Source organism: Chlorocebus sabaeus, chromosome 8 (genome assembly GCF_047675955.1).
Source record: "Chlorocebus sabaeus isolate Y175 chromosome 8, mChlSab1.0.hap1, whole genome shotgun sequence".
In the NCBI taxonomy this organism is placed as follows: Eukaryota; Metazoa; Chordata; class Mammalia; order Primates; family Cercopithecidae; genus Chlorocebus; species Chlorocebus sabaeus.
This window is the reverse complement of record NC_132911.1, coordinates 39,208,703-39,219,809: the sequence shown is the minus strand read 5'-3', so window position 1 is coordinate 39,219,809 and position 11,107 is coordinate 39,208,703. Positions and strand designations below refer to the sequence as shown.

The 11,107-nt window shown below is 39.5% G+C and overlaps 1 protein-coding gene across 1 annotated transcript in view; it reads right to left on the bottom strand.

Moving 5' to 3' along the window:
• Positions 1-10,244: 10,244 nt before the first annotated feature.
• Positions 10,245-11,107, bottom strand: part of LOC103215662 (disintegrin and metalloproteinase domain-containing protein 5) — a 149,035-nt gene continuing 148,172 nt past the window's right edge. The window contains exon 22 of the mRNA XM_073018616.1: positions 10,245-10,431. Coding sequence (XP_072874717.1) covers positions 10,245-10,431 — 187 coding nt within the window. The remainder of the gene's footprint in view (positions 10,432-11,107) is intronic.

Genomic DNA, 11,107 nt, shown 5'->3' with positions numbered 1-11,107 from the left:
CCGGGAGTGGTGGCAGGCACCTGTAATCCCAGTTACTTTGGAGGCTGAGGCAGGAGAATTGCTTGAACCCAGGAAGCAGAGGTTGCAGTGAGCCAAGATTGTACCACTGCACCCCAGCCCAGGCAACAGTGCAAGACTTCATCTCAAAAAAAAAATGAATTAGTTCTGGACATGTGCAGTTTAAGATATTTGTCAAAGTTCAGGAAGGCAGATATATACTCTTCCTTTTACAGTGGTGTCACTTTTCCTCTCTCCCCTTGCCTTGCTGCCCTTCTGATCTCCACAGGTTCTTCAGTAGTGCTTAGAATCACCATTTACACAACACAGTCAGGTTGCATTTTAAAGCTTTTCTTTCCCTGTCTCCACTGATTGTAATCTAGTATTTTTTAAAAGATGCATAGTTGAGTAAAAGTGCTTTTTGATGGAATTATCAGGATAAAGTACCATTTTCTTGATTTGTTTTCATTTGCAAACATATTAAACATTTAAGTCAGCAGTGTATGTAAGAAGTTGTTAGTAGTAATTGCTAGTAATGGTAATTAATATTTCTATTTTCCTGTTTCTCCATAATAAATAAATCCTACCAGAAAAAAAAAAAAAAAACTGTGATGCAGAGACAGTTTCAAGAACTTCACTATGAGTCCAAATGATGCTTATTTGCCTTTACATCACTACTAAAGGGTTTAAAGAATTTAAGCTTCCCCACAACAAAGCAGTTGTGCTCCATTGTGTGTGTTTGTGTCTGGTGTTTCCTCTCCTTGCCCTGCTGAAGCTTCCCAGGCCCTTGGATTCCATAATGCTGAGCCAATTCAGGCAGAAAGCAACCTCAGTTGTCACCTTAAGGGCTCTGGGACAGCACACGATACTCTGAAGTGGCCCTTTGGCCCAGTGACCAAGAGCTTCCATGAGCCTCAGGGCGCCTTTGTCCTTGGTTGTGCTTCCTGCACTCTGGCCAAGCCATGTTCTTTCCCTTTACCTTCCTTGCTGAGCATGGAAGGCTTCAAGCCCACCTAAGTCCATAGTAGCCTAAAATTTATTTTCCTTTTGCTCAGAAAAGGGTTGGACTATTCCTGGAGAACAATTTCCCATATCTCTGAGATCCTCTACAGCCCCTTTCCCGGATCCCATGCTGGTGCCTCTTCCAATTATTTGGAATCATTTCTGAAGGAATGGTACCAGCTCCTTTTTGTACCTCTGGTACAATTTGGGTTTGAAACTGTCTGGTCCCAGGTTTTTTTTTTTTTTTTTTTGGTTGGTAGGCTATTTATTACTGCTTCAATTTCAGAACTTGTTACTGGTCTAATCAGGGACTGGACTTCTTCCTGGTTTAGTCTTGGAAGGGTGTATGTGTCCAGGAATGTATTCATTTCCTCTAGATTTTCTAATTTATTTGAATAGAGTAGTGTATAGTATTCTCTGATGGTAGTTTGTATTTCTATGGGGTCAGCAGTGATATTCACTTTATCATTTTTTATTGTGTCTATTTGATTCTTCTCTCTTTTCTTCTTTATTAACCTACCTACCAGTCTATGTATTTTATTAATTTTTTCAAAAAAAAAAAAAGCAGCTCCTGGATCAATTGATTTTTTGAAGGGTTTTTTTCATCTCTCTCCCTCTCTCCTTCAGTTCAGCTCTGATCTTATTTATTTCTTGTCTTCTGCTAGCCTTTTGATTTGTTTGCTCCTGCTTCTCTAATTCTTTAATTGTGGTGTCAATTTGAGATCTTTCTAGTTTTCTGGTGTGGGCATTTAGTGCTATACATTTCCATCTTAAAACTGCTTTACCTGTGTCCAACGGATTCTGGTATATTGTCTCTTGGTTCTCATTGGTTTCAAATAACTTCTTGATTTCTGCCTTAATTTCATTATTTTACCTGGAGTCATTTAGGAACAGGTTGTTCAATTTACATGTAGTTGTGTGGTTGTGAGTGTCTTACTCCTGAGTTCTAATTTGATTGCACTGTCATCTGAGAAACTGTTATAAATTCAGTCATTTGCATTTGCAGAATCTTTCAATTCTGTGGTAGATTTTAGAATAAGTGCCATGTGACACCAAGAAAAATGTATATTCTGTTGTTTTGGGGTGGAGAGTTCTGTAGATATCTATTAGGTCCACGTGATTCAGAGCTGAGTTAAACTCCTGCATATCCTTGTTTACTTTCTGTCTTATCGATCTGTCTAATATTGAGAGTGGGGTGTTAAAATCTCCCACTATTCTTGCATGGGAGTCTAAGTCTTTTTGTAGGTCTCTAAGAACTTGTTTTATGAATCTGGATGCTCCTGCATTGGGTGCATACATATTTAGGGTAGTTAGCTCTTCTTGTTGAATTGATCCCTTTGCCATTATGTAATGCCCTTCTTTGTCTCTAACTTTGTTGATTTAAAGTCTGTTTTGTCAGAGAGTAAGATTGCAACCCCTGCTTTTTTCTGCTTTCCATTTGCTTGGTAAATATTCCTTCATCTCTTTATTTTGACCCTGTGTGTGTCTTTGCATGTGAGATGGGTCTCTTGAATACAGCACACCAATGGGTCTTGACTCTTTATCCAGTTTTCGTGTCTGTCTTTTAATTGGGGCATTTAGCTCATTTACATTTAAGATTAATATTGCTATGTGTGAATTTGATCCTGTCATCATGAAGCTAGCTGGTTATTTTGCACACTAGTTGATGTCATTTCTTCATAGTATCACTGGTTTTTGTATCTTCATGTGTTTTGCAATGGCTGATATGAGATTTTCCTTTCCATATTTAGTTCCTCCTTCAGGAGTTCTTGCAAGGAAGAGTTTGTGATGATGAATTCCCTCAGTATTTGCTTGTCTGAAAATGATTTCATTTCTCTTTCACTTATGAAGCTTAGTTTGGCTGGATATGAAATTCTGGGTTGAAAATTCTTTCCTTTATAAACGTTGAATATTGGTCCCCACTTTCTTTCTTCTGGTTTGTAAGGTTCCTGCTGAGAGATCCACTGTTAGTCTGATGGACTTCCCTTCATATGTGACCCGGCCTTTCTCTCAGGCTGCCCTTAATATTTTTACCCTCATTTTGACATTGGAAAACCTGATAATTATATGTCGTGGGCTTGATTTGCTTGTAGAGTGTCTTAATGGGGTTCTCTGTTTTTCCTGAATTTGAATGTTGGCCTTTCTTGCTAGGTTGGAAGTGCTTCTGGTTAATATCTTAAAGTGTGCTTTACAGCTTGGTTCCATTATACCTGTCTCTTTCAAGTACTCCAATCGGTCATAGGTTTGGTCTTTTTACATAGTCCCACCTTTCTTGAAGGTTTTCTTCATTCCTTTTCATTCTTCCCTAATCTTTTCTACCTGCCTTATTTCAGCAAGATAGTCTTCCATCTCTGATATTCTTTCTTCTGCTTGCTTGATTTGGCTATTGATACTTGTGTATGCTTCATGAAGTGCTCATGCTGTGTTTTTCAGCTCCATCAGGCCATTTATGTTTCTCTCTAAACTAGTTATTCTAGTTAACAGCTTCTCTAACTTTTATCAAGGTTCTTAGTTTCTTTGAATTGGGTTGAAGCATGCTCCATAACCTCAGTGAAGTTTGTTATTACCCACCTTCTGAAACCTACTTCTGTCAATTAGTCCATCTCATCCTCTGTCCAGTTCTGGAGCCTTGCTGGAGAGGTGCTGCTATCATCTGGAGGAGACGAGCCACTCTGACCTTTTGGTTTTCAATGTTCTTTTATTGATTCTTTCTTATCTTCATGAATTTGTATAGTTTCAATCTTTGAGACTGCCTTCAGATGACCCTTGGATGAGTTTTTGCAGAGACGTTGTTTGTTGATGCTGCTGTTGTTGCTTTGTGTTGTTTTTGTTTTTGTTGTTGTTTCTTTCAATAGTCACGTCTCTCTTCTCTAAGGCTGCTGCAGTTTGCTGGGGTTTCACTTCAGGCCCTATTCATCTGGTTTGCTCCCGTACCTGGAGATGTCACTCAAGGAGGCTGGAGAACAGCAAAAAGGGTTACCTGCTCCTTTCTCTGGGATCCCTGACCTTGAGGGGCACTGCCCTAATGCGAGTAGGAGCACCCCTGTATAGGTTGCCTGGCAATCCCTGTTGGGGGGGGTCTCACCCAGTTCAGTGGCATGGGAAGCAAGGCCCATTTAATGAGCCACTTTGGCTGTCTCTTGCTGGAAAGAGTGTGCTGCACTGGGGGGAAACCCAGTCATCTGGGCTGCCCAGATTCCTCAGATCTAGCAGGAGAAAAGACTAACTCTGCTGGTCCATGGAGCCACCTTTCCCCCTAGGGGACTCAGGCCCAGGGAAATCATGTTCTGTCCCTGATCCCCTGATTGGAGTTGGAGTTCCTGCAGAGAGGCCCTGCAGCCATAGTTTTGGCTCCCAGCCCTCCCCCAAGGAGCTCAGACGGCTTAGACTGCAGGCAGTCATAGCAGTGGTGATGGCCACCCCTGCCCATGGGAACTCAGGCTTAGGCTGATCCTAGCCTAGAAGGTGTTGAGAATCTGCATGGCTCCATGGTTGGGACCCAAGGCTCCAGTGGCATGGGCTCCCAAGTGGGATTTTCCAATTCATGGGTTGCACATTTCCCTGGAAAGAGCATGGTTTCCCAGGCTGGGTATCATGCTCACTTGCTGCCTCCCTTGGCTGGGGGTGGGAACTCCCCTGCCCCATGTGGCTCTCTGGTAGGCTGCTGCACCACACTGTTCTTCCTTTTTCTCCATGGGTCACACCAGTCACCTAGTCTGTCCTAATAACAGGACTTGGATACCTCAGTTACCAGTGCAGGATTTACATGCTCTTTTGGATCTTTTCATTGCCAACCTCTGATTGCCACTGCTTCTAGTCAGCCATCTTGGCACCAACCCTTACCCTCCAATAACAAGCTTTGAAATTGAATCACTAAAAAAAAACCTACCTACCAGTAAAAGACCTGGACCAAACAGATTCACAGCTGAATTCTACCAGACATATGAAGATGAGGCAGTCCAAATCCTACTGAAATTATTAGAGACAACTGAGGAGGAGGAGCACCCCTCTAAGTTATTCTATGAAGCCAGCATTATTCTGATACCAAAACCTGGCAGAGACACAACAAAAAAGAAAATTTCAGGCCAGTATCTCTGAGGAACATAGATGCAAGACTCCTCAATAAAATACTAGCCAAGGAAATCCACCAGCAAAACAAAACGTTAATTCACCACAATTGAGTAGGCTTTATTCCAGGGATGCAAGGTTGGTTCAACATAATACTATGCAGCCATAAAAAAGGATGAGTTTGTGTCCTTTGTAGGGACATGGATGCAGCTGGAAACCATCATTCTCAGCAAACTATGGCAAGAACAGAAAACCAAACACCGCATATTCTCACTCATAGGTGGGAAATGAACAATGAGATCACTTGGACTCGAGAAGGGGAACATCATGCACCAGGGCCTATCATGGGAAGGGGGGATGGGGGAGGGATTGCATTGGGAGTTATACCTGATGTAAATGATGAGTTGATGGGTACTGACGAGTTGATGGGTGCAGCACGCCAACATGGCACAAGTATACATATGTAACAAACCTGCACGTTATGCACATGTACCCTAGAACTTAAAGTATAATAATAATAAAAAAAGTTACCATCTTAATAGACACAGAAAAGGATTTCAATAAAATTCGACCATTCCTCTATGTCAAAAACTTTCAACAAATTACGCATTAAAGGAAAATACCTCAAAATAGTAAGAGCCATCTATGACAAACTCACAGCCAACATCACACTGAAGTGGCAAAAGCTGGAAGCATTCCTTTTAATTACTGGAACAAGTCAGGGATACCCACTCCCACCACTCTTATTCAACACAGTACTAGAAATCCTAGTCAGAGCAATCAGGTAAGAGAAAGAAATTAAAGGCATCCAAACAGGAATAGAGAAAGTTCAACTCTCTCTTTGCTGGCAACATGATTCTATACCTACAAAACCCTAAAGACTCCACCAAGGCCTCCTAGAACAGATAAACAACTTAAGTAAAATTTTAAGATACAAAATTAATGTACAAAAATCAGTAGTATTTTGATATGCCAATAGTATTCAAGCTGAGAACCAACTCAAGAATGCAATCTCATTTACAATACTCACAAAGAGAAAAATATATCTCTAGGACTACAGCTAACTAGAATGGACAAAGTTCTCTACAATAAGAACTACAAAACATTACAAAAAGAAATCAGAGATAGCACAAACAAATGGAAAAACTTTCCATGACCATGGATAGGAATAATCAATATTGTTAAAATGGTCATACTGCCCAAAACGATTTGCACATTCAGTGGTATTCCTGTCAAACTACCAGTGTTATGTTTCACAGAATTAGAAAGAAACTATTCTAAAATTAATGTGGAACCAAAGAAAACAAAGCCTGAATAGCCAAAGCAATCCTAAGCAAAAGGAACAAAGCCAGAAGTATCACAGTACCCAACTTCAAACTATACTGCTAGGCTACAGTAATCAAAACATCATGGTATCGGTACAAAAACAAACACATAGACCAATGGAAAAGGTTAGAGGATCCAGAAATAAAGCCACAAACCTATAACTATCTGATATTTGACAAAGTCAACAATAACAGACAATGGTGAAAGGACTCCCTATTCAATAAACAGTGCTGAGATACCTGATTAGACATATGCACAATATTGAAACTGGTCCCCTTCCATTTACCATATACAAAAATTAATTCAAGATGGGTTAAAATATTAAATTTAGGACCTAAAACCACAAAAATATGAGAAGAAAACCTAGGAAATACTATTGTAGACATCAGCTTTGATAAATAATTTATGACTAAGTCCTCAAAAGCAATTGAAACAAAAACCAAAAATTGACAAGTGGGACCTAATTAAACTAAAGAGCTTCTGCATAGCTAAAGAAACTATCTAAAGAGTAAACAATCTACATAATGGGAGAAAATATTCACAAATTATGCACCTGACAATGGTGTAATATACAAAATCTGCAAGGAACCTAAACAATTCACAAGCAAAAAATAACCCCATTTAAAATGGGCAAAGGGTATGAACAGACACTTCTCAAAATAAGACATACATGTGGCCAATAAATATATACAAAATGCTTAACATTACTAATCATTAAAGAAATGCTACTCAAAACCACAATGAAATACTATTCCCCACCAGTCAGAATGGTTATTATTCAAACGTCAAAAGATAACAAATGTTGATAAGGTTGATAAGGTTACAGAGAATAGGGAACACTCATACACTGTTTTGGGAATTTAAATTAGTTCAGCCACTGTGGAAAGCAATTTAAAAATCTTTCAAAGAACTGAGAGCTACCATTCGACCCAGCAATCCCATTGCTAGATATATACCCAAAGAGAAATAAAGTATTCTACCAAAAAGACACATGTACTTATATGTTAATTGCAACATAGCAATGACATGGAATCACAATAGCAAAGAAATGGAATCAACCTAGATGCCCATCAATAGTGGACTGAATAAAGAAAATGTGTACATATACACCACGGAATGCTACACAGCCATAAAAGAAAAATGAATGCATGGATGCAACTGGAGGCCATTATCTTAGTGAATTAATGCAGGAACTGAAAACCAAATACCACATGTTCTCATTTATAAGTAGGAACTTAACTTTGGGTACATGAAGACATAAGGATGGGCACAACACAAAGTGGGGACTATTAGAGGAGGGATGTCAGGAAGTAGGAGAAGATTGAAAAACTATCAGGTACTATGTTCACTCCCTGTATGATGGGATCATTTATACACCAAACATCAGTGGCACATTATTTTACCAACATAACCAAACCAGCACATGTGCCCCCCTTGAACCTAAAATAATAGATAAAAAGAAATAACCATTGCATTTAGAAACATGAAAGTTACCAAAAATTTAACAAAGAGAATTTCTAATGTAATTGTAGGGGCATTAAGGCCAATGCAAGTGTAGTGAGCTGGAATTAAGTGGAGACATTAATGAATTATGTGAGATTAATTTTCTCCAGCCTTGTTCAACTCTAAAACTCAGGCAGAAATAAGGGATTTTGATTCCACTTGTATAAAATATAGTGAAAATGCAAGTTTATAGAAACATAACATAGATTAATTGTTGCCTGGGGCTATGGTTGAAAACAGGGATTATCTGTAAATTGACAAGAAAGATTTTATGGGGTGATGGATGAAAATGGCCTAAAGTGATTTATGATGATAGCCATAGCACAAGTTGTTAAAAATACTGAATCGTACAGTTGAAGTAGGTAAATTTTAGGATATGTAAAACATATCTCAATAATGTTATTTAAAACCCCACAGAATTATTACACTCATAAAAACATATGCCAGAAGTTGCATTTTCCACCACCAACCCCTTGTTTTGTAGCCAAGTTAGATTTCACGTCAAATGTACTTAATACAGAACTTGAAGTCCTTGGATTCAATTGCTTATGCTCAACTCAAAATTTATAAGGGTGTAGCTTATTTGTTAGCTTCAAAATAACAAACTAGAAAACTAAAATGCAAGGGTTTCATGGATCTAGAACTCTAGATCGAATGAATCTTATATTGAAAAATGGATTTATACAACAAATCTACATTTTACTACATTTCTGATTTTAGGTAATATAAAGGATTTTTTTTAAAAAGATGTATCTAAACTTTAAGGGAAAATTGTATCTATTTGTTATAAATTAGCCCCTAATACCTACAGCACATTCTGAACAACCCTCCTGCTCAGGTCTCACATGGCCTGACTCCATGCCTTAATGGGTGTGGAATCAAACCTTTATCGTGAAGTGCTTGCACCATGAATTGTCATACTTTTCTCATGTCAGGGTTGCACATGTCCATTCATAGTTACAGTGGAATAATCCCAAACAGATCATTTGGGTGCCACCTCTATTCTCTGCTGCCTCCACTGGGTAAAACCCCCTTACCTCCTCCTGCTAATTCAAGTCAATTTTCCTTAACAGTACAGTGATTGTTCTTTGTTTTGTTTGTTTGTTCATTTGTTTGCTATTTGATCTCCGGACACAGGATTCTAACATGCTCTGCAGCATCTACAATAAATGTGGAAATGCAAAACTGGGTCACTCTGCAAACCCAATGAGCCCAGTAGAAGTGGGTTTTGTGAAGTCAATATCTTCAGAGACTTACATCCAGAAGTCCTCTTTCTAATTCTCAGGATCCCAAATTTTCTCTACAATGTCGAAACCTCAGCACAACAAAGCTCTTTTGACTGAGTATTTAGATTCTCTAGAGCTTGCTGCTGCAACAAACAGAACTCCCACCTGCCATTCTCCTATCTGCTAACTATGACTGATAAAGGCTTCTTTGTAAGTTACCACTGAGATTCTCTGGGTCTCAATCATAGCCAGTAATCGCTTGTTAACAGCCTTCAATATCTCATTATCCTTCTGCATGGCATCAATAATCAATAAAACTTAGCAGCAATCAGCTAACGCCACTGACTTATTTATTTATTTATGAAACAGAGTCTCCCTCTGTCGTCCAGGCTGGAGTGCAGTGGTGTGATCTCGGCTCACTGCAACCTTCACTTCCCGGGTTCAAGCAATTCTCATGCCTCAGCCTCCCGAGTAGCTGGAAATACAGGCACGCGCAATCACGCCCAGCTCATTTTTATACTTTTAGTAGTGATAGGGTTTCACTATGTTGGACAGGCTATTCTTGAACTCCTGGCCTCAGGTGATCCCACCTCGGCCTCCCAAAGTGCTTCGATTATAGGAGTGAGCCACTGCACCTGGCCAAACTCCACTGACTAAATGTCTGCTTTATTGCATCTGTCAAATTTGTCTCTATTGGAACATTTTTCTCAGTTACCAAAAATTTTTTAGAATTTTACTGTCACCTCGTGGCAGGGACTATCTCTGCCCCACCTCCCAACCAGGATCATGTCCTCTGTCAGTTGCAAGGTTAGTTAAGCCAAGACAAATTCACATCTTACCCCTTGTGTACTTATAATAGTCTCATTATCACTTCTTTTAGTTTGGATTTTATGAGAAATAGACACCAAGACAGTACTAAATATTCCAGATTTTATCAGGAGAAACAGCCCTATGCAAAAAATAAAAATAAAGAAAAGAAAGATGAAAAGGCTGAGAAAGCTGCCAGACACTGAAGTAAAAAAGAGAAGGAGAGAAAGCTGGATGGAAGCCATCCAGGCTTTATGCAGCTTAAAGAAGGCCCATGCACTACCAGGAAGTTTTCACAAAGCTGTTGGGAAGTCCTCAAGCCAGAGCCGCTGTCAGGGGATTCTCAGGTCTCCTAAGAATGCCTTCCTTAGGATCTCCATCATTTTCAGTCACTGGTTGGGAGCACACCATGGGAAGTGAGGACTTCACAAAAATGCACTGATGCATTTCAGCCTGCAGCTGCTCAGACCGTTTATTGTTTATGCTCCTGGTAGTGGGAGATCTGCAAGTGGCATTCCCATGTGCCACCCATACCATTCAGATTATGCAAAAGCAGGCATCTTTATCTTGCTTCTGATCTTAGAGAAAAACCTTACAAACTTTCACCATTGATGATTATGTTAACTATGAGTTTTTCATCTATGGCTTGTATTATATTAAGGCATTTTTCTTTTATTCCCAGTTTGTTTCATGTTTGTGAATGTTTTTCTGCATCAATTGATATGCATACCTGCTTTCAGAATTTCCAGGCTTTAAAAACGGCTCTAGGCTTTGTCAGCACAGCGACAACGCTGTTCCAACATTAATGTAACTCAGAGATTTATTTGACATCCAACCTGAAAACCAGCAAACTGATTATACAGGAACTTGTCTCACCCATCCTAGATAACAAGAGTACTCCAATAAGGGAGGAAGGAGCTGGAATGCATTTGCCACATAAATGATCACAGTCCTGTCACAGAGTGATTTAGAAGATGTTCCAATATGGGAACTACGGCATGCCCGTAACTAGTCACAGGTGGTACAACCTTCATAGTTTCTATTTCACAGTGTGAGAGAGAAGTAGCACTCACCAAATATTCTATAGGTTATCTTGATGTTTCCCAGCCTCCTCTGCAGCTAGGACTGTGTGACTACATTGGGTCAATGGACCATGAGAATAAATTACTTGTTGTATT